The sequence below is a fragment of the Neolamprologus brichardi genome, chromosome 7 (assembly GCF_056152115.1).
Source record: "Neolamprologus brichardi isolate AB-2024 chromosome 7, ASM5615211v1, whole genome shotgun sequence".
Taxonomy (NCBI): domain Eukaryota; kingdom Metazoa; phylum Chordata; class Actinopteri; order Cichliformes; family Cichlidae; genus Neolamprologus; species Neolamprologus brichardi.
The window spans coordinates 25,633,912-25,656,083 of record NC_142110.1 but is presented as its reverse complement, the minus strand read 5'-3'; the positions used below and the strand labels follow the sequence as shown (position 1 = coordinate 25,656,083).

The 22,172-nt window shown below is 42.7% G+C and overlaps 1 protein-coding gene across 1 annotated transcript in view; it reads right to left on the bottom strand.

Moving 5' to 3' along the window:
- Window positions 1–13,173, bottom strand: part of LOC102798669 (sodium- and chloride-dependent betaine transporter-like) — a 33,911-nt gene extending 20,738 nt beyond the window's left edge. Inside the window, exon 1 of the mRNA XM_006782273.2 lies at window positions 13,038–13,173. Within this exon, the coding sequence (XP_006782336.2) occupies window positions 13,038–13,173 (136 nt within the window). The remainder of the gene's footprint in view (window positions 1–13,037) is intronic.
- Between the last annotated feature and the right edge of the window lie 8,999 nt (window positions 13,174–22,172).

Genomic DNA, 22,172 nt, shown 5'->3' with positions numbered 1-22,172 from the left:
TAACATAAAGAAGATGCTAGCTTCCTCATTTGGCTGTTTTGTTTTGAAGATCATTCCAGTTGTTTAGCTACCCTTACTATTTATATCTGTTTATTATCATATTGCAATTGTATTATTACGATCTCTTGCATTGCATTAGCATTTTTACAAGCTCCTGTTTTATTTTACAGAAAAATGCCACGTGTGCTATCTGATGTGTGGAGACATTTTACACCAGCTAATGTACAAGGGAAATCTGTATATATGTGTAAGTATTGTGATAAGACGTACATGAAGAATGCCACAAAAATGATGCAGCACATTGCAAAGTGCAAAAAAATTCCTCAAGGCCCAACACATGCAGCAGCCAGGAGTTCCACTCAAGGGGAAAATGAATCTGTTTCAGCTGTACCAGAGTCAGATACCCACTCATCAGCTCCTAGTCCCTCTGGCATCAGAGGATTCTTTGATTTTATGGATGACACTAGCCAGAAAAACGCAGATGAGTGTTTCGCTCGTGCAATCTATGCAACTGGCTCACCCCTGATGCTGACATCCAATGTGTACTGGAAGAGATTTTTGAATGTTCTCTAACCAGCATACATTCCCCCAACCAGACATGCATTGTCTACTCATCTACTGGATGAAGAGTTCAGTCGAGTTCAAGCAAAGGTGAAACAGACCATTGACCAAGCTGACTGTATTTCAGTCATCTCTGATGGATGGTCCAATATCAGGGGACAAGGAATTATTAACTACATAATCACCACTCCTCAGCCTGTGTTCTAAAAGAGTGTAGACACAAAGGAAAACAGACACACAGGCCAATACATTGCAGATGAGCTAAAAGTGATCATCAATGACCTTGGACCAGATAAGGTTTTTGCACTGGTCACTGACAACGCAGCCAACATGAAGGTTGCCTGGGCACATGTGGAGGAGACCTACCTTCATATAACTACTATTGGCTGTGCTGCCCATACACTAAATCTTCTCCTAAAAGACATAATGGCACTAAAAACAATGGACACTCTGAATAAGAGAGCGAAGCAAGTTCTGAAATATGTTAAAGGCAAACAAGTAACTTCCGCTACATTTCTGTCAAAGCAAAAGGAAAAGAACAAGAGTACTACACTGAAGCTTCCCAGCATAACGCGATGGGGTGGTGTTGTTATCATGTTTGACAGCCTTCTGGAGGGAAAGGAGTCTCTGCAAGAAATGGCCATATCCCAGTCTGTAGGCATCAACAGTGACATCAAGAGGGTCATCTTGGATGATGTGTTCTGGGAAAGAGTATCTAGCAGTCAGAAAATCCTCAAACCTATTGCAGCAGCAATAGCGAAGATAGAGGGGGATGGTGCTATCTTGTCAGATGTCCAGTGCCTTTTTGCAGAACTCAAAGAAGAAATCCAGACAATTCTGCCCACTTCCCTACTACTGAAAGCAGAGGAAATGGCTGTGGTCAAGTCATTGGAACAGCGGAGGGAGTTCTGCATGAAGCCAGTGCATGCAGCAGCATACATGCTGGACCCCAAATATGACAAGGGCATACTTTCTGGGGAAGAGATCAACGGTGCCTATGCGGTCATTACAGCCATGTCTGACCACCTGGGTCTCGATAAAGGCAAAGTTCTAGGCAGTTTGGCAAAGTATCGAACAAAGCAAGGCCTTTGGAAAGGGGATAGAATATGGCAGTCATGCCAGCACATATCTGCAGCCACCTGGTGGAAGGGACTATGTGAATCTGAGGCCCTTGCACCTGTAGCCTCCATCCTGCTCCAAATCACACCATCATCAGCCGCCTCCGAGCGCAACTGGTCACTGTTTGGGAACACCCACACAAAGGTTCGCAACAGGCTCACAAATGTGAGAGTGGAAAAGCTGGTCGGCATTCGGGCAAGCCTACGGCTCTTTGAGCCTGACACAGAGCCATCCTCAACAAGGCTGGAAAGTGACACTGAAGAGGAAGACTCAGAGTTGGATGCTGAGGAAGTGGACATGTTGTTGGATGATGATGAGGTCCAGGAAGAGTCTGTTGACTGAGCAAAAATGAGAAAAGAGGATTGCTTGAAGGAAGATTTGCATGTTTAATGGGACGTTTTGGAGATTAAGTGGCATTTTTCATTTAACCTTGGGACTTTGTGGAGATTTTTGGACAGGGGGCATTTTTGAATGAGCGGGGTTAGGGGATGGTAATATTGAACTCAACATTTTTGTTTTTATTCATCCATGAAACAAGTTATTGAAACGTGTTCTATTCTACTGTACTTACAAATAAATCTGTTGAAATATCTGTTAAAACATTTTGCATGGAGGTTTTCTTATGATTTCTGTTTATATTTATGCTTGGAAATAATATATTCCCAGTTAGTTCTCCTAAATTCCCATTAATTTCCATAATTCCCATTATTTCCATGGAAAGTTTCCAATATGGAATATTTCCAAAATTCCCAAGCTTAACTTACCATGGAAATTTACCGGAAACTTTTCGGAAGTTTACCGGAAATTTTCCGCCCCTTTGCAACCCTATTGGCAACTGTCAAACCTTTGAGTCGCCGAGCAGCTGAATAGGGGAATAATGTTAACGCGCCCGCTGTTCAACACGTAAGTCAAGGTTCCAGGTTAAAACTCTTTTATTTGTTATCAAATCCTTAAAATCTGTAGAAAAAACAGTGATCAAAAACATTCTAAGCTTGAGCGGTCAGCAAAAGTCGACTTCCCCCATCACCCACTCATTCACAAAAATTCCCTCGGGACGTGAACAGGTGATATAGCAATCACTATTACTATTACCGACACCACGTGACCCAAAGCTACGCCTATCCACAACATTCCGGCCCCTAATTATTACATTTTTACAGTAATAATTACACATCCAACACCATAACTCACGACACACACTTGATCATATCACAGACACCCAGTGAGACAACATAACATACTCAAAAGTCCACCAAAGTTATTTTCTCATTTCTTCTCTTCTTTTCTTCTGTCTGCACACAGTCAGTCATAGGCCAGAGGTTACCAGCACTTAGCCTAAATATAGTCAGTCTGTCATGTACATCTCATAACATTAAAGTCAATTCAAAATCAGTTATGTCACACTGTGTCAAAAATGTCATCGTCATGGGTCAGAGGCCTCCTGAAGAAGGCATATCTTTGTGATGGGTCTGCACACATGGCTGGTTGGGGTCTTAATCCAGACCTGACGCACAAGCCCCTTTACATCTGGTGCAGCTCCGGTGACTCTCCCAATGATCCAGGAACCACGAGGTGCAGAATCATCCACTATAAGGACCACATCTCCAGGAACAAAGTTGCGTTTAATCCTTCCCCATTTCTGGCACTGCTGAAGTACTCTTTAGTCCATCTTTTCCAAAACAGATCAGATATATATTGAACTTGCCTCCATTGTTTACGTGCGTAGAGATCATCCCTCCGGAACAGGCCAGGTGGTAAAGACGGGTTGGACTTGAGAAGAAGGAGATGGTTTGGTGTTAAGGCTTCCAAATCATTTGGATTGGTGGATTCCAGCGTAATGGGTCTACTGTTGAGGATTGACTCCACTTCACAAAGAGCAGTTTGGAGCCCTTCCTCGTCCAAATGCTGTGTTTGGAGAGTGGAATTAAGGACCTTTCTGACAGAACGAATCAACCGCTCCCATGCTCCGCCATGATGCGATCCAGTTGGAGGATTAAAGATCCATTTCACTCCCTTCAAAGACAGAGCATCAGAGATCTTTTCCTGGTTCCACTGTTCCATAGCTCGTCTCAGCTCGCGCTCTGCACCCACAAAGTTAGTCCCATTGTCTGAGCGCAGTTCTTGTACTTGACCTCGTCTTGCGATGAAACGTCGTAAGGCGTTAATGAAAGAGTCAGTGTCAAGAGATGAGGAAACCTCAATATGTACTGCTCTAATTGCCAAACAAGTAAAAATAACACCATACCGCTTCACAAGACTTCTCCCACGCTTCACTTCAAATGGACCAAAATAGTCCACTCCAACAAAGCTAAATGGGGGTTTCTCAGGGGTCACGCTGCTTTCAGGCAACTCAGCCATCTGCTGCTGGCCTGCAGCTCCATGAAACCTTCTGCAGGTCACACACCTCGACATGATGCTTCGAATCAAAGTAAATGGCCTGCATCGAATCAAAGTAAATGGCCTGTATTTGTATAGCGCTATACTCAGTCCCTAAGGACCCCAAAGCGCTTTACACTACATTCAGTCATTCACCCATTCACACACATATGGAACGCCAGGACTGCCATAATGAATTAATTAAATACACCATTAAATAATTAATTAAATGTGTCAATAATTAATTAAAATGGGAAATAATTAATTAAATAAATAGTTATGACACATGTAATTAATTAATTATTGACACATTTAATTAATTATTTATGTATTTCACATTTTAATTAATTATTGACACATTTAATTAATTATTGACACATTTAATTAATTATTTATTGACACATTTAATTAATTATTTATGTATTTCACATTTTAATTAATTATTGACACATTTAATTAATTATTTAATGATATATTTATTTATTTCATTTTGGCAGTCCTGGCGCCTGGCTCTCATCATGAAATAATTTTATCTGTCAAACTCACCCATCAAACTCAGGGGGCGGGGTTAACGCTGATCGACTCAAAACCATTGCTTTGGCCTGGTGGCCATTGTTTTTAGCACACAACAACCAGCATGTGGAAACTAACAGAACTGAACTTTGAAAAACCCTGTTTGTGTGTGTCACCAAATACAGTTTTAATATTTTTTTAGCCGAGAATGTAGTGGTTTAATCTTCATGTGTCTGGTCGGTTTCTCAAGATACAGCCTCTTTGCAAAAGTGCTTCGATGATTTCGGAGATGTCTGCCCAGTCTCACGGCAAAGCGTGGATAGACCCGCTCGCCTCGCAAGCAATCGAGCTGTTATTACCACCGACAAGGCTCAGGCCCCGGTACACAGCTGTAATAACCCCCGCTGACACGGACTTCTTTTACTGAGGTTATATTTATCAGGGTTTTATTTCCTGATGTTCTTATGTGTCCTACGTGTTTCAGTCGCCAATTCTGAATTATAACTAACATTAAAAACATGTTTAAGGAGGAGAGAGAGCAAATAAATTCGATTAACAGCTGATCTTTGGGTTTTTCTTCAGTAATGAGCGTGACCTGTGTATAAACGCATAAAAGGTGGTGTTTCCTCATGTAGTAACTGCTGGCTTTAACTGTACAAAGGCTGTTCGAAACTATGACACACATACAGACTTCATGATGTTCGGCTAATATTTTTATTGTGAATATTAATCATGAGGGTAAATGGACCTGTACACCACAGAGCGAGGTCAGCATATCCACGATATCTTCAGCTCTCTGAGGTAACACAGAGTTTCCCAGCTGACTAATCTAACGGTCATCTACGAATAATTCACGGGTCATATCAATATGATTTTACAGAAAAGCATCCTTAATACTGCCAACTATTCCAGAGACGTGAAAATCTACAGCATAAAGAACACAAAAATATAGCAGTCTAACGCAACACTGTAGATGAACCGTCAGTTTGTCAAAGTGGAATGAAAGCGATTGGTTGAACAGGTGTTCGTGATCTGTGTTTTCTGCATTTTCATCAGCGTAAGAGACTCAGCAGTTATAACAGTTATACATTTAATAACTTACCAAATGAACGCAAGAAACGAGCAAACCTGTTCCGACAATTTGAGTTTGTGTTCCCTCAGCTGCAGACTCGCTGCTGTTTAAATGTTTGAGAGGAAGATTAGATATAAAGCAATCGTCAAACATAGACTCAGTCTGCGTTCACATTTGATATGAGGCCAGGACGGATAATGGCTGTGTCCTGTTTTAAGATCATACATGTAAAATTGTCTGACCTCCGTCGATCCAGCCGCTCAGAGTTAACTGAAGTTAACCTGGATAAATTATAGTTAAGGAGTATCACAGATAACACCCACGTGAGCTGTGTGACTGTTCACTACTACACTGAAATCAGTAGGCTATTACTGAAATACACGTGCTATTTCATAAACTATGACGTAAAGTCCTACTAACATGTTTAGTTTTAAAGGACACCTTCCTGCCTTATTAGCAGTATTAGTTTTCTTCTAACATCCAGAAGTCTGCACCATGTGTTTCATAGTTTGTAACAAACCTTTGACAGTTAAACATAACTTGACCGAAAAAGCAAAAAAATAAATAAATGAATAAAAAGAGAGAGAGAGAGAAAAAAAAATCACACAAATTATATGTTAACCTCATTTATTTTTAGTTAAGTAAACTCTAAAAATTCTAACAGATCGCTGGTGCTTAGAAAACCTATTAAAAAACAGATGATATAATATTTCTGTCCAGGTTGCAGTCTGCATTATGAACATGTAGTTGGAAACTCTGCTCCTCTCGGTGGAAATGCGCCTTCTCTTTCCTCTTTGTATAAAAACATTTTAAAAGTCAGTTTAATCTCAAAATTTACTGTTAAATCCAAAACACACCAGATAAAGAAAAGCGAATGGTTCAGTCTAACACATGTGCCAGTGAACCATTAAACGTCTGTAAAACGGTGCAGTTATGAAACGTAACTTTAACCTCAGACAAACCGATTTGCTCAGTTGTAAATAAAACAGCGAAGTAAACGTGACCCGACAGACAGAACCTGAGTGAATTAAGTCCAGCGTTTAACCACTGAGAGCTAAAACTCAGGTGAGGTTTCAAAGCTGTGTGCCGGTGATTGGACATCAGCCGCCGATAAAGTGGGTTCGCCAATAAAGTGCTCTGTTGGGAAACAAGCTCCAGCAGCTCTTCGCTCGGGAAAAACTATATTTACTTATCTTGTGCAGAAAAATGTGCTGAGGTTGCGTAATATCGAGCACCGGCTGCCCAGTTAAACTGTGACTATCACCAGGTAACGTGGGCGTGTTTCTTGAATTAGCAGCAGGTGTTAAACAGCTGACAGGTGAGGAGGAGGATGCATGCAGGTAAACTGAGGGCCTGTTGAGCTGATCGCTGGTTTCGTGAGAAAAATGTCAGCTCGTTCTTTATGTTACAGAAGCACAGAGACACAAGAGCAGGTGGAAAGAGACGATCGTTCGGTGAAAATGAGAATCTGCGAATGCAACACGTGGAACACGGAGAGTGGAATATGTAAACAAACCGGTTAACGTAACCCCCTAGGTGCACTCTGCATGCTGACTGTTAGCAGAGCTACTGAAATCTCTGAAAACATCTGAGCACCTTTGCAAACATGTTCTATGTTGACAACCTGACCCGACATGTGAAGATTCCAGCGCGACATTCGCAGCTAAAACACTGTTAAAAGTGTAGTTGGTGACAGAAAAACGGGGTATTTTAAAACTACACCACCAACATTGCTGCCTGTGATTTGAAATGCATTCTGGGATACCTGGCTGCCCCAAGTCTACACAAGCAATCGATTATCTAGGATCGACCTGTTTTGACTTACTTTGCACGGCAACCAATCAAATGTTAGAGAAGCTGCATGGGCAGCGTTAACCCCGCCCCCTGCGTTTGATGGGTGAGGTTGACAGATAAAATTATTTCATGATGAGAGCCAGGCGCCAGGACTGCCAAAATGAAATAAATAAATATATCATTAAATAATTAATTAAATGTGTGAATAATTAATTAAAATGTGAAATACATAAATAATTAATTAAATGTGTCAATAAATAATTAAAATGTGAAATACATCAATAATTAATTACATGTGTCATAACTATTTATTTAATTAATTATTTCCCATTTTAATTAATTATTGACACATTTAATTAATTATTTAATGGTGTATTTAATTAATTCATTATGGCAGTCCTGGCGTTCCATACACACACATTCATACACTGGCAATGGCAAGCTACATTGTAGCCACAGCTGCCCTGGGGCGCACTGACAGAGGCGAGGCTGCCGGACACTGGCGCCACCGGGCCCTCTGACCACCACCAGTAGGCAAACAAGGTTAGTATCTTGCCCAAGGATATTTGGCATGCAGCCTGGGATCGAACCAACGACCTTCTGATTGGTGGCTGACCTGCTCTGCCACCTGAGCTACAGCCACCCCACCACAAAGTACCAGCACCAGGAATCCAGTATTTTTGATGCAGCTTTGAGAGTATGTGGTTCCTTCCACCATGACCCACCTCTTTATGAATATGCTGTAAAATGAGATTAGAAATGTGAAGCTCTTTAGCGATTATGACAGGATGCTTGGAATCTTCTGACATAACAGCCCTACTGAGACGTCCGCCAACCCGCAGCACATCGTCATCCAAAACAGGATTCAACTTATATATGTGACTGCTTCGTTTAACAGACTCTCCCCTTTGGAGACGAGAAATTTCTTTGGCATATCTTTTCCTGACAGAACTTAATTATTTGCATCTCAGCATCCTCAATCTCTCCAAATGAAAGAAAGCCATGCCGGAAATCAACCTTATGTTGAGCATCTTCAGACTGAATTGTATCAGATGCAGACTGGAAATGTATCTTCTTGCGATGCAATAGCAATGTCTTGAACCTCAAACTCCAACCCATCACCCTGATGAGACGAGTCCAGGATGAGGCACGATGGATTAAAAGGGTCAGAGGATGATCATCATCGTGTGCTTGTGAGACCCCGATGGCAACAGACACCTTAACTTCAGGATCTTCATGTGGAAGTTCTTGCAAGTTTTCTGGGTTCACAGGCCAATTGTTCTCTGGCTGTGTAAGAAATGCAGGACCAGATATCCACTCAGTGTCATGTAAAAAGGTCAGGGTTATGTGTGGATATAACACATTTATTGTATTTAGCGATGCTTGAGAACCATGTATTTTGTTTATCTTTCTCATCAAATGAGATTAGAGAAAGTAAAGATTCATGCAATGCACTGGCATCCTTAAACAGGTGTGTTAACTCATCAAACTGTTTTTTGACTTGTGAATAATTTTTATCATCTTTCATTAGCTCTTTAAGAGACATAATAACACTTCATTTTGTTTGCATGCCTTTTCCGATCTGTTTGGATGGTTTAAATTTTGTTTGCAAGAGCTTTCTCAGTGAGGGAAATTAATCTTTTATCCTTTTCAGTTTTTCCAACAACAGATGCAGCCTGCGATCCACTCATTTTAAGCATTCAACATAAGCAGCATGCCAAAATCCAAAACAAAGGCAACAGCAATTCCTTCAAACTCAGTTGAACGCCTGCAGAGCCACAGCACACACACACACACCAAATCCAACAGCAAACGTAGCGGTGGGCGTGTCACAAAAACATCTTCGTATGGTCAGAATCCAAACTGCGTTCAAACAAACAACACGCAGCACAAAAACACAGTTTACATACCACCGTCGTCTTCTCCTTATCTGTTAGACTAGTCGATTTTATGGGTGTAGTGGCGGCGGTGTGTGGGCTCGCGTCGGCGTTTATTCAGCGCTGATTGCGGGAGGCTCCATTGCCGTCGCACTTTTTGCTGACAAATATTGGCGACTGTCAAACTTTTGAGTCGCCGAGCAGCTGAATAGGGGAATATTGACTTACGCTGTTCAACACGTAAGTCAAGGTTCCAGGTTAAAACTCCTTTATTTGTTATCAAATCCTTAAAATCCGTAGAAAAACAGTGATCAAAAAACATTCTAAGCTTGAGCGGTCAGCGAAAGTCGACTTCCCCCATCACCCACTCATTCACAAAAATTCCCTCGGGACGTGAACAGGTGATATAGCAATCACTATTACTATTACCGACACCACGTGACCCAAAGCTACGCCTATCCACAACAATTATGTTACTCTGACCTAAATTTACTGCTTTTATATTGAAGTTTGTTCCCCAGTGGCAGGTAGCTCACACATCGGCCCTGACACTTTCCATATGACTGGGTAGCATTAGCAAATTATAACCAACAGCCTGTGTTGTTCATGTTTTTTGACCAAAAAAATAAATCATTTTCTCTTGTTTGTTGTAATTGGAGTGAAGATCTAAGATTGATGTGATTTCCTGTTTTTTTAAGTGGGCTGGAGCACTGTTGACTGGCTGATATAACACATTGATCTAATTTTTCACGTGTCTGAGCGAACACGCAAACTCCCTGAGCGATCCCTTTGACCAAGGTGAGCGACATCAGACGTGTGGACTGTGGTCACGCCAGCATCTTATCCATCCAAGTTACATGGTTTATTAAAATAATCAAATGACAGCATTTACATTTATGTTAGACTACTTTTAATTAACTGCTTTAGCCCACTTACAATAAAAAATTAATAAATAAATCTTGTTCATGAGCTGTGTAGTATGTTAACACTATTGGAAGTAAAAATAACTTTAACTCCAATTTCAAAAACACAACTTTATTATTATTTTTTTATAAAGCTCTGACTTGTATTATGATAATAATAATAATGGATTGCATTTATATAGCGCTTTTCGGGGCCCTCAAAGCGCTTTACAATTCCATTATTCATTCACTCTCACAGCTGCCATGGGGCAGACTGACAGAGGCGAGGCTGCCATATCGCGCCACCAGCCCCTCTGGCCATCACCAGTAGGCACTACCCCCCCCCCCCCCCCCCCCCCCCCCAAACACTCACACACACACATAAAACATATTAAGGATTATACATTAACATAAAACTGTTGTCGGAACCATACTGAATTTCGCCAGAGAAACACACACAGACATGCACATATGAAGAGAGAGAGAGTATGCATTGATGCATTGTATGCAAACAGCTACCAAACAGCCATCATAATTCCTCATACAATGAGAACAGGACAAATCAACAATTGACAATGACTAATTAATATTAAAATCTGTAACATATTGTATTGCTTGGAGTTTAGTCTGTTACTGTTACTATTTTTACCATTTCTTCTTGGAGCAGCTGTATTTCACATAATTTCCTTAGTGATTAATAAAGTATTTTGATTCTGATTCTGATTGTTTCAGGATGACCTGCCATTATCCAATGACACATCTGCTTACCTGTATCTTTTGCTCGTTTCTCCTCCTCTTCTTTTCTCTTTTTTCTAAACTGAGCACCTGATGGCTTTGAACTTTTCTTGTCCATCTTGGTTTTAATTTTGCACTCCAGTATGAACACAAATCCCCCAACTCAAGGATCACCACAACATAACCTAATAGACCTACACCTTAGTTCACAGAATTACTTTGTTTAGGGTTTATTTCTGAGATTTCACACAACCCAGGATTCAAATCATGAATACATAATGGGCTTGGATTTACAACATTATGAATTAAATGTGCTCTATTTGGAAGCAGCCAGCCCCCTCCCCTTTCGACGGGCTGTGTGTGAGACTTTAAATCATCAAACTGTAAATTATAAATTTTAAATTGTTATCGATCCCTTTACCCCTGGTCCTAAAGTGTATATTTATTTTCTTACTCTTCTTATATTTATTGTTTGTTTACTTTCACTGCTGTAACCGGAGCCTCGTCGTCTGGTCTCTCTATTTACTGGACTATAGCGGAGATGACAATAAAGTTTACTTTGACTTCGGCAGCGAGCAGGCGCACCGAGGGCTCTCTCGCTCACTTTTCGTGTATAGAATTTCGAAAAAACATCGGTGAAAATTATAAGTCTGTATTATAATGTCTGGTGTTTTCGTGTTTGTTGTTGTGTTTTTATTTTGCGAGTTGGTTATCAGACGCTGCTCCAGCCAGCCAGAGAATCCCCCGCCGCCCCGCCCTCTCCTCCCTGTGCCGCAAGCAGCAGGCGCACCTCGCAAACGGAGGGCGCGCTTACTCCCAGCAAATGGCGATAGAAAACCGATCGGTGCCTATGCCATTCCCAGTATGTGCTGGCTGATGTCGGGGCAGCATGAGTACGAGCAATATTTTTTTTTTTTTTTGCCTTTGTCCGTGATGCCGCCCCGGGCAACTGCCCGTATCTAAAACCGCTACTGGTTACTCCTCAAAAAAGTAACTCAGTTCGGCAAACAACAAAGTTTTTTGCAGCTATTTTTTTTTAAATGCAGCCAATGCGTTTTTAAATGAACTTTTCAAACTATATCCAGAACAATAAGCTGTTCTGCATCAAATTTGATGCCACACAAATTATTTGTGCCACTCCAAAAAATAATTTCTGTCCACTATGAGATAAAGGAGAACAACAGCCTGATACCTGCAGGCCTGACAACAGGAGATGTATCACTCCTGTAACACCTGTAACATTCAGCAGTCGCCTCATTGACTGACACACACAACAAAACTGTTGACTACACTACACACTGACTACACAAGATTTGTGCTGAACGTCTCAAATCTCTCACATCTCAAAACACCTAAAACTTCCCCCCGTTTCTTAACAACAAGATGCCACGTTGCCATATCATTTTTTGATCGGTCGACATGGTACTTTTTTGGACCAATAGGAAAGGTGGGGGGTGGGGTTTGTTTTTGCTCACAGGCCTTCGAGCCTTTTTTCCTTTACCGTTTCTTCCCACAGTAAATATAAACAACGACAGCATTCAGGAAGAAAACCAAACATTGCATATTTTTTATCACAACTCTGGTTTTACGTGGCCTATCAACACAATTTAAAAACTGGTATAAAGTCCACACTTTTTCTGTCAATTGTTCCGTTTGTCCTACTCACATTTCCAATGGTTGTACACGTTGTCATTAACGTGGCTTCACTCCACATCAGCCGCTTTGCTAACTAAAACACGCACATAAGGACGCTGTCATAGCCTGTCATCTATTAGCTGCATATATACGAATGTGAATCGCATCATTGGCTGGAGCAGCCAGACACCGGTCACTTACTTACTCACACTGCAAAACAGAATGAATTGTTAACGTGTTTATTTTAATTGCAATTCAGGTTAGATTTTTTTGTGCGCAACACAGATTTTCTGTGCGCAGAGACCGTGCCAGCATTGCGCGATTGCGCAACTTAGAGGGAACATTGATCTGGAGTTAATTTCACATAATACACATTTTATTTGTTACCACAACATGATATAAGAAAAGCACATGCAGGCAAACAGAGGGTTATGCTCATCTGTACATACTCACCTCCACCATTCTTGTAGCAAAGGTATGGGAATCTCCACACATTGCCCAGGCCCACCACATTGCCAGCAGATGCCAGGATATATTCTCTTTTCTTACTCCAGTGTTCCCTCTTTTCCACATTGCTCTGCATGTCCATGTTTGCTTCTCAGTTCTCTGACAAGTACTGTCTGCACACACCCTTATTTATCTGTAGAGGCAGTACTGACTTTTTAACCAATGAAGTTTGCAGGAGCCAATCAAATGTGTGATAGTTTATAGTTTTCCTGTCTTTTAATCCACAGCTTAAAAAGCGACACTGAAAGTTACTGATTAAAAATGTGTGTTAGTTACACAGTAACACAGCTCAACATGGGACTATGGGGCTTTTTGATTTTGCCACAGGTTTTAAAAACATTAAAACAACTCAGATACACCACTGCCAGTGCAAGGAGAGCATTTTAAGTCAGCAGGCCAATCACAACTTGAGCCTTAAAAACATTTTGGTATTTTTGAGATGTCTCCAAAGGGTGGATGGCCTCTCAGAGATAGGGTGAGAAGTTCAGTCGTTTGCGAGGGACTCAGAGAAGAGCCGCTACTTCTCCACATTGAAAAGAGCCAGCTGGGTTACAAGAACCCACAGTGCAACTGCTGATGCCACTGTAGAGGTCCACAAAATACCTCAGTCATAGATTTGGTCCAAGGACACATGCTTCATCAAGTAACACAAACTTTGCTTTGAGAGTCTAACTGGTCTTTTTTGTTTTTAGTGCTGACATAACATGTTGACAGATGATGTGGCATGCTTCAGATCATTACCTGTTTCTCTTCCATCATTCTGATACAAGTTCATTCTGGTTTCATCTGTCCCCAAAAAATGTTTTCCAAAATTGTGCAGGCCCCTTTTGATGTTTCTGGCAAAGTAATCTGGCCTTCCTGTTCTTGAGCGTAACCGGTGTTTGTACCTTGCTGTAAACTGTACTTTCACTCATGAAACCATCTCTTAATTGTAAATTTTGACAAAACATTTGCCTTGTATAGAGTGCTCTTTATTGTTAATTAACAATAAAACGCACATGTGAAATATTTATCTGTAATAGCACAATATGCAATGAAATAGTTCCCAAAGAAACCTTAAAATAAGTTTCTAAAAACAGTGAAATAAAATTGTGAAAAAAAGGTAGTCTGCATTTTTGAATTACAGTTATATCAGGTACTTCTCCATAGCAGTATTATAGAAAACAGATTAGGGGCTGCACAGACCCAGTCTTGAGAAGACGACAAGAGTAGTGGCACATTGTGCTGCATGCTGGGGAACAACACACCACCAAATCAAACGGAGCACTGCCCACTCTCACATAATCCAGTGTGTCTGTCAGGTAGTCACTGACATTTCCTGTAAATGACCTGTATGCTGTCAGTGTTGGGAAGGTTACTTTTAAAATGTATTCCATTACAGAATACAGAATACATGCCCCAAAATGTATTCTGTAACGTATTCCGTTACGTTACTCAATGAGAGTAACGTATTCTGAATACTTTGGATTACTTAATATATTATCATGCTGTTTACAACTACATGAATGTACTATTGCTGTGATTTATTACTGTTACTGAAGGTCCGCGGCTCCGAACCGTAGTAAAGGGACCTCTGGCTAATACGGTGGGTTCTGTGTCGGGCTCGTAGCCGAAAAATAGCTTTACTTTGTTGTCTGGGTCAACTTTGCTTGCGAGAGACAGAGAGAGGCGTTGAAAGGCTGCTCCAACGGAACTTATTGTTTTTGGAGGAAAACACGAACACGGTGTACTGTCGAGTCTTAATAGCTTACTTACAACTGGGCTCGTCAGGCACTCTTCTTGGCTGCAGAGGTTATTATTATATTTACATCAAGGGCATAGATTTGGCATGGACGGAAGGGACATGTCCCCACCAATATCCAGCGATTATTGCAAGGGCGTAGATTTGGTTTTGGCATTGGTGGGGACGGATGATTCAACCACCGAACCCTGCCCTGTTTCTTTTTTTTCCTTTTCGTCTTTGCTTCTTGATAAAAAAAAAAAAGGAGAAATATACTTGCCTACATATGCTATTCTACATGCTTTTAAACCATTTAAAATTACAATTCATAGTTTTATATGTGAATTATATAATGTTAAGTTACTATTAAACAAATGACTAAGTATTTTAGGCTTTAGTTTACTTCAACCATAATCCATATAAATCAGATATCATACAAAAATAAAAATAGCTTAAAATACAGTCATGACAATAAAAGAATATGACTTTAAGGACTTAACAACATTACTTCAGTTATACTACACCAACATCTCTGATACATCAGCACTAAGGGAATACTGAATGACCTGGTGGTTTTTGTCCATAAAACTACTCATCTAAGATTACCACAAAGTAACAGATCTCTTAGCAAAATAATGCAACAGTTTAGGCACTATTGCCCCGATCAAGTCAGTGAGCTGAGATGTTTTACTCTAAACATGAACTACTGTTACAGCAACAGACATGGACTACTGGTGTCCCACACAATAACTCAATGTCCACTATGTGAAGGAGCCACACACATGCCTGCTCCTCTCATTAACTGAGATAAACTGCTGGCATATTTGTTTTACATCTATACTGTCCAGTCTCTCCTGGTGGACATTGTAACACTGTTCTGTCACCATGTAACCGTGTTTTGTTTTAAATAGATTTTCCCTGAGAAAGTTACTCTTTAGTGCCCGCTTCTGGCATGACCTGGTGTAACATGCACAAATCTGTCTCTGTTCTATGATGTCATCAGAAAGTGCATGCTATTGTTTGGGGAAAGACTTCTCCTGTTCTCCTGTTCTCTGCTGTAGTGGCAATTGTCTCCCTTAAGATGGTCTTTAAGGGCATTGTCGGTATGTAATTCTGTTCCATCCTTACTAATGAACAAATCTACTTGTAGAGATGTGATTGCGGTGTTTACTTAATAGAAATGTTTGTAAAGAGAGGATTCGCTAACGCTTTTGGCTACACAAGTCACTTGTACTGTTTTTGTGTATTTGTCCTCATCTATGATTTCTAAGAGCATTTTATGTTATTTCTCAGTTTTACCCTACTTCAACTGGCCTAAGTAAAGGGAGTGAAGTCAAACCCTCTTGTCTGCGTGGTCATTTTGAAGAGGAGTTTAGTCTGAATGTCGACTCTAGCAAGGCGTTAGAGGCAGAGGACATTACAGTAAAATGACAGCCTCTCAAAGACCAGTCTCGTGAGGAACTGGACAGCAAGTAAAGCTATCCTCCAGAAACAACTCAGCTCTAAGATTAAGCTGCAGATGTTGGAAAAATCCAATCGACAGCAACATGTCACAGAGAACCAGCGCATCAATGAAAACCAGATCTAATATATCTGGCTCCTCCAGGCATTCCAGGAGTTCAGCTGCAAGTAAGGCAGCCGCCGCACAAGCACGTGCAGAAGCTGAGGCTGCTAAGGCTGAAGCAGCATTTGTTGATAAGGAGAATGATCTGAAGTTGCAGCAAGCAGAACTGGAAGCTTCTACGCAGCTTCGAAAAATGCGTCTTGAAGCGTCATTGGATAAAGTACGGATGGAAAAAAAGGCTGCAGCTGCAGAAGCAAAGGCAGAAGTTTTGGAGGCTGCAGTGATTCAAGGTAATAGCGAGGGTCTTAGTGAGATAGATGTTCCTGCTGATGATTCAGTAACACGCACAAGGGAATATGTGAAGGGTGCCACACATGGCAGCCAAACCACGCCTATTCTAGAAACCTCCAATGATAACACGGAGATGAAACTCCCTCAGCATTCACCGACCATAGACTCCTACCCCAAGATCTTTACGCCAGGATCTGATGTACATTTTCGACCAAGTCTCAAGCCAGTTGCGGCACCACACATCCAAACACAAACCACACCCATAGTAGCAAATCTAAAGGATCACTTCCCAGGCAAAGCAGAGCAAAGTGACACTTACACCCCTAAACAAGAACCAACAGTCAGTTATGCTCAACAGCCTCTAGACAGTGGATACACCGGCACCGCCTATATTACAACCACAGACAACTTCAGTCACCCACATGAGACAACATGCCAGGAAAGGGGTCCACTGTACACTCCACTAGAAATGGAGCAGAACATGTCAGACCTTGTTAGATTTATGGCTCGACGTGAACTGGTGTCTACAGGGCTCCTTCACTTCAATGACCGTCCCGAATGCTACAGAGCCTGGAAAGCATCGTTCATAAATACCACCAGAGGCCTCGACCTCTCACCAAGTGAACAGCTTGACCTTCTTGTGAAATGGCTAGGTAAGGATTCAGCTGAACATGCCAGACGAATACGATCCGTGTATGCGAACCAACCAGCAAACGGACTCAGAGCTATGTGGGATAGGCTTAATGAATGCTATGGTGCACCAGAGGTCATCGAGGGTGTCTTTTTGAAAAGATTAGATAACTTTCCCAAGATTCCAAACAGAGACGGTCGTAAGCTAAGAGAGCTGGGAGACTTGCTGTCGGAAATACAGGCTGCCAAAGAAGATGGTGACCTGCTTGGGCTTAGTTATCTGGATACTCCTCGTGGTGTTACCCCTGTGGTGCAGAAGCTGCCATTTTATCTCCAGGAAAAATGGCTTTCTCTAGGCTTTAAGTACAAAGAAGATCGCGGGGCTCCCTATCCCCCATTCGGCTTCTTTATGGACTTTGTGTGTCGGGAAGCACGGATGCGCAACGACCCTGGCCTCACACAGACAGCATTCAGCAGTGAGTTATCAGGCGCTAAGCAATAGTCTAAAGCCGAAGGTCACAAAGCTGTGGCAGTTTTTAAAACGAGAGTCTCTCGGGACCCTCTGCCCCCTTCCAGCGGTACAAGGACTGTATCGCTTGGCACCCGATTTGGAAGTGAGTCATCCACTAGAGAGGATCCAGTAGAGCGCTGCCCGCTACACAATAAACCCCACTCCTTACCAAGGTGTCGTGGGTTTAGAGAGAAGCCAATAGAAGAAAGGAAAGCACTCTTAAAAAGGCACGGAATATGTTACAGGTGCTGCAGAGCCACACATTTGGCAAGGAATTGCGAAGATGACATCTCCTGCTCAGAGTGTGGGAGCAAGAGCCACATTGCAGCCCTCCACCCTGGATTTGTTCGATGGTCCACCAACACAGCACATTCCGCACCAGATCAGGGCGGGGAGGGAAACTCCAATCCGATTGAGACTGATGTTTCCACAGCATGCACTGAGGTCTGCGGAAACTATTCCGCAGGACGTTCCTGTTCAAAAATATGTCTAACCAAGGTCTACCCAACTGGCTGCCCTGACGCTGCAGTTACATTATACGCAATATTAGATGATCAGAGTAACAGATCACTTGCGCGTACTGAGTTTTTCGACTTATTCAACATTTCAGGTTCTCCTTCACCATACACTTTGAAGACATGTGCCGGAACACAAGAGACAGAAGGCAGGCAAGCACATGGCTTTGTGATCGAACCCATCAACGGCAGTGTCACACTTTCTTTGCCAACACTGATTGAATGCAATGAGATCCCAAATAACCGTGCAGAAATACCAACACCAGAGGTAGCATTAAACCACAGTCATTTGAAGGCCCTTGCAAAACACATTCCAAAGCTGGACTCCCAAGCTTCCATTCTGCTCTTGTTAGGCAGAAATATCATTAGGGTTCATAAGGTCAGAAGACAAGTGAATGGCCCACAAAATGCTCCCTATGCCCAGAAGTTGGACCTGGGTTGGGTTATTGTGGGAGATGTGTGCATTGGAGATGTCCACAGACCTACTGTTATCAGCTCTTGCTACACTAACGTACTGAAAAATGGACGCCCTTCTCTCTTTCAGCCATGCCCAAACAAGTACTCTGTAAAAGAGAAATACAGTAGTGGTGGGTCCCCTTCATTTCCCCTGACATGCAAACATCCCCTTGCCAGTGAGAAACGGGCCACTTTAGACTGTAATGTGTTCCAGACAACAAAGGACGATGACAAAGAAGCTCCTTCAATCGAGGACAGACAGTTCATCCACATCATGGAACAAGAGGTCTACAAGGACCAAGAAAACAGGTGGGTGGCTCCCCTGCCTTTCAGATCTCCACGACCAAGGCTCCCTCATAACCACGAGCAAGTACTTGAACGTCTCAAATCTTTACAGCGGTCTTTCAGAAGGAAGCCTAAAATGAAAGAAGAGTTTGTCTCGTTCATGGCAAAGATCTTTCAGAATGGGCACGCTGAAGAAGCCCCACCTCTGAAGCCTAATGAGGAGCATTGGTACCTGCCTTGTTTTGGGGTTTACCATCCCAAGAAGCCCTCTCAAATAAGAGTCGTCTTCGACTCCAGTGCCCAGCACAAAGGTTTGTCTCTGAACCAAGTACTCCTAACGGGACCAGACCTCAACAACACTCTGGTAGGAGTCCTCCTTCGGTTCCGGAAAGAACAGATCGCTTTCACTGTAGATGTACAACAGATGTTTCATTGTTTCATGGTGCGACCTGAAGACCGAAACTTCCTCAGGTTCCTCTGGTTTAAATAGAACAACCCAGAGAAAGAGATTATGGAGTTCCGTATGAACGTGCACGTCTTTGGAAATAGTCCTTCACCGGCTGTGGCTATTTACTGTCTTAGACGTGCAGCACAGGAAGGCCGGAAGGAGTATGGGGAGGATGCAGAACAGTTCGTCACTCGTGACTTTTACGTGGATGACGGGTTAAAGTCCTTGCCCACAGCAGATGCAGCTATTGATCTGCTGAAAAGAACTCAAAAAATGTTGGCTTGCTCTAACCTTAGGCTGCATAAGCTGGCTTCGAACAGCAAGGAGGTCATGAAGGCCTTTCCCAGTGAAGATCATGCCACAGACCTGAAGGATTTGGACCTTACTGCTGACACTCTACCAATGCAGCGTAGCCTTGGGCTGTACTGGGACTTGAATTCAGACTGTTTTACTTACCGTGTACAGGACGAGAGAAAGTCATTCACTCAACGTGGAGTTCTCTCAACGGTGAACAGCCTGTACGATCCTCTAGGATTTGTTTCCCCTGTGACAATTCAAGGAAAACTGCTGCTTCGAGAACTAGCCTCACAATCTTTGGACTGGGACACTCCATTGCCAGCAGAAAAGGAAAAGGTGTGGGAAAGTTGGAGAGATTCTCTGCAGGAGTTAAGACATCTGAGGATCCCCCGACCATACTCAAATATGTCACCATCTACTGTCAAGTTAACAGAACTCTGTGTCTTTTCAGATGCTTCAGAGAAAGCAGTAGCTGCTGTTGCCTACTTGAAGACTGTGGATGCAGATGGGGGATGCTGCACTAGATTGGTTGCAAGTAAAGCCAAACTGGCCCCACGTCCAGAGCATACTATACCTCGGTTGGAGCTTTGTGCAGCAGTCATGGCAGTAACTCTGTCTGAGGTCATCACCTCCGAAATAGACATTGTATTTGACACAGTCACCTACTACACAGACAGTAAGGTGGTGCTCGGATATATCTACAATGAGAAAAGGAGGTTTTATGTATACGTGAGCAATCGAGTCCAGAGAATCAGAAGAATCAGAAGAAGCACAATGCCACAGCAGTGGCGATATGTCTGCACAGAAGACAATCCCGCAGACATTGCCACACGGTCTATCACAGCAGACCGCCTTGAGAACACAATATGGTTCTCTGGACCGACATTCTTGTCTCGAGCTGAAGGGGCGTCATCTGCGGTACAGAGGTTTGACCTTTTGGAACCAGATTAAGACAGTGAAATCAGGCCTCAAGTCACAACACTGTCGGTCACAGTCCTCAAACATCTTGGCTCTGGGCGGTTCAATCGCTTCTCATGCTGGAGTTCCCTCATAAGGGCTCTTGGTACCCTTATTCACGTTGTTCAGAGCTTCAAAAAAGGAAAGGAGTGTGTCACTCAAAAATGTGAGGGTTGGCATCAGTGCAGCACACCCCCAACCGGGGATATCCTTGAACAGAGTAAGCTAGTCATTATCAAAACAGTTCAACAAGAGGTCTATAGAAAAGAACTGGAGTGTCTTGCATCAAACGCCAACATTCCCAAGAGCAGCTCACTCGTTGCCCTGGATCCTTTCATTGACTCAGACGGGCTATTAAGGATTGGGGGTCGTCTCATTGAGGCAAAAATAGGGTTCCACGAAAAACAGCCACTGGTTCTGCCTGGACGGCATCACGTAACCACTCTCATAGTGCGTCACTTTCATGAGCAGGTACGTCACCAAGGACGTCTCTTCACTGAAGGAGCTGTCCGATCTGCAGGTTACTGGATCGTTGGTGGCAGGAGATGCAATAATAGACTCGTTTTCGAGTGTGTCACTTGTCGAAGGCTGAGAGAGAGGTGTGAAGTTCAAAAGATGGCAGGCTTGCCACCAGACAGGCTCAGCATGGAAGCAACGTCGGCATTGATGTGTTTGGGCCCTGGTCTGTATCAGCCCGTCGCACGAGAGGAGGCCACGCTGATAGTAAGAGGTGGGCTGTCCTCTTTACCTGTCTGTGTGTCAGAGCTATACACATTGAGGTAATTGAGTCATTGGATTCCTCCAGTTTCATAAACGCATTCAGAAGGTTTATGGCCATTCGAGGGCCTGTGAAAAACATACGCTCCGACCAGGGCACTAATTTCACCAGAGCTTGCAAAGATATGGGGATTCCCTCAAATCGTGATGGGAAAGCCATGGAGAGGTTTCTGTCAGAACACGGATGTACGTGGACCTTCAACACACCACATTCCTCTCATATGGGAGGAGCATGGGAAAGGATGATCGGCATCACACGTCGTATCCTGGACTCGATGCTTCTTCAGATGGGCTCCTCCAAACTCACACATGAGGTACTCACAACATTCATGGCTGAGGTCTCAGCCATAGTGAACAGTCGACCACTGGTGCCTGTGTCAAATGATCCTACAGATCCTTTCATTCTTACACCGGCTTCATTGCTTACTCAGAAAGTAGGTCCATGCCCAGTACCAGAAGGAGATTTTGGACATAAAGACCTATTGAAGCAACAGTGGCGCAGGGTCCAAAGCTTGTCTAACACATTTTGGGACAGGTGGTGGAAACAGTATCTGTCAACACTACAGTGTCGAACAAAGTGGACTTCTGACCGGCCAAACCTTAAGCAAGGGAGTGTGGTGCTTCTTAAGG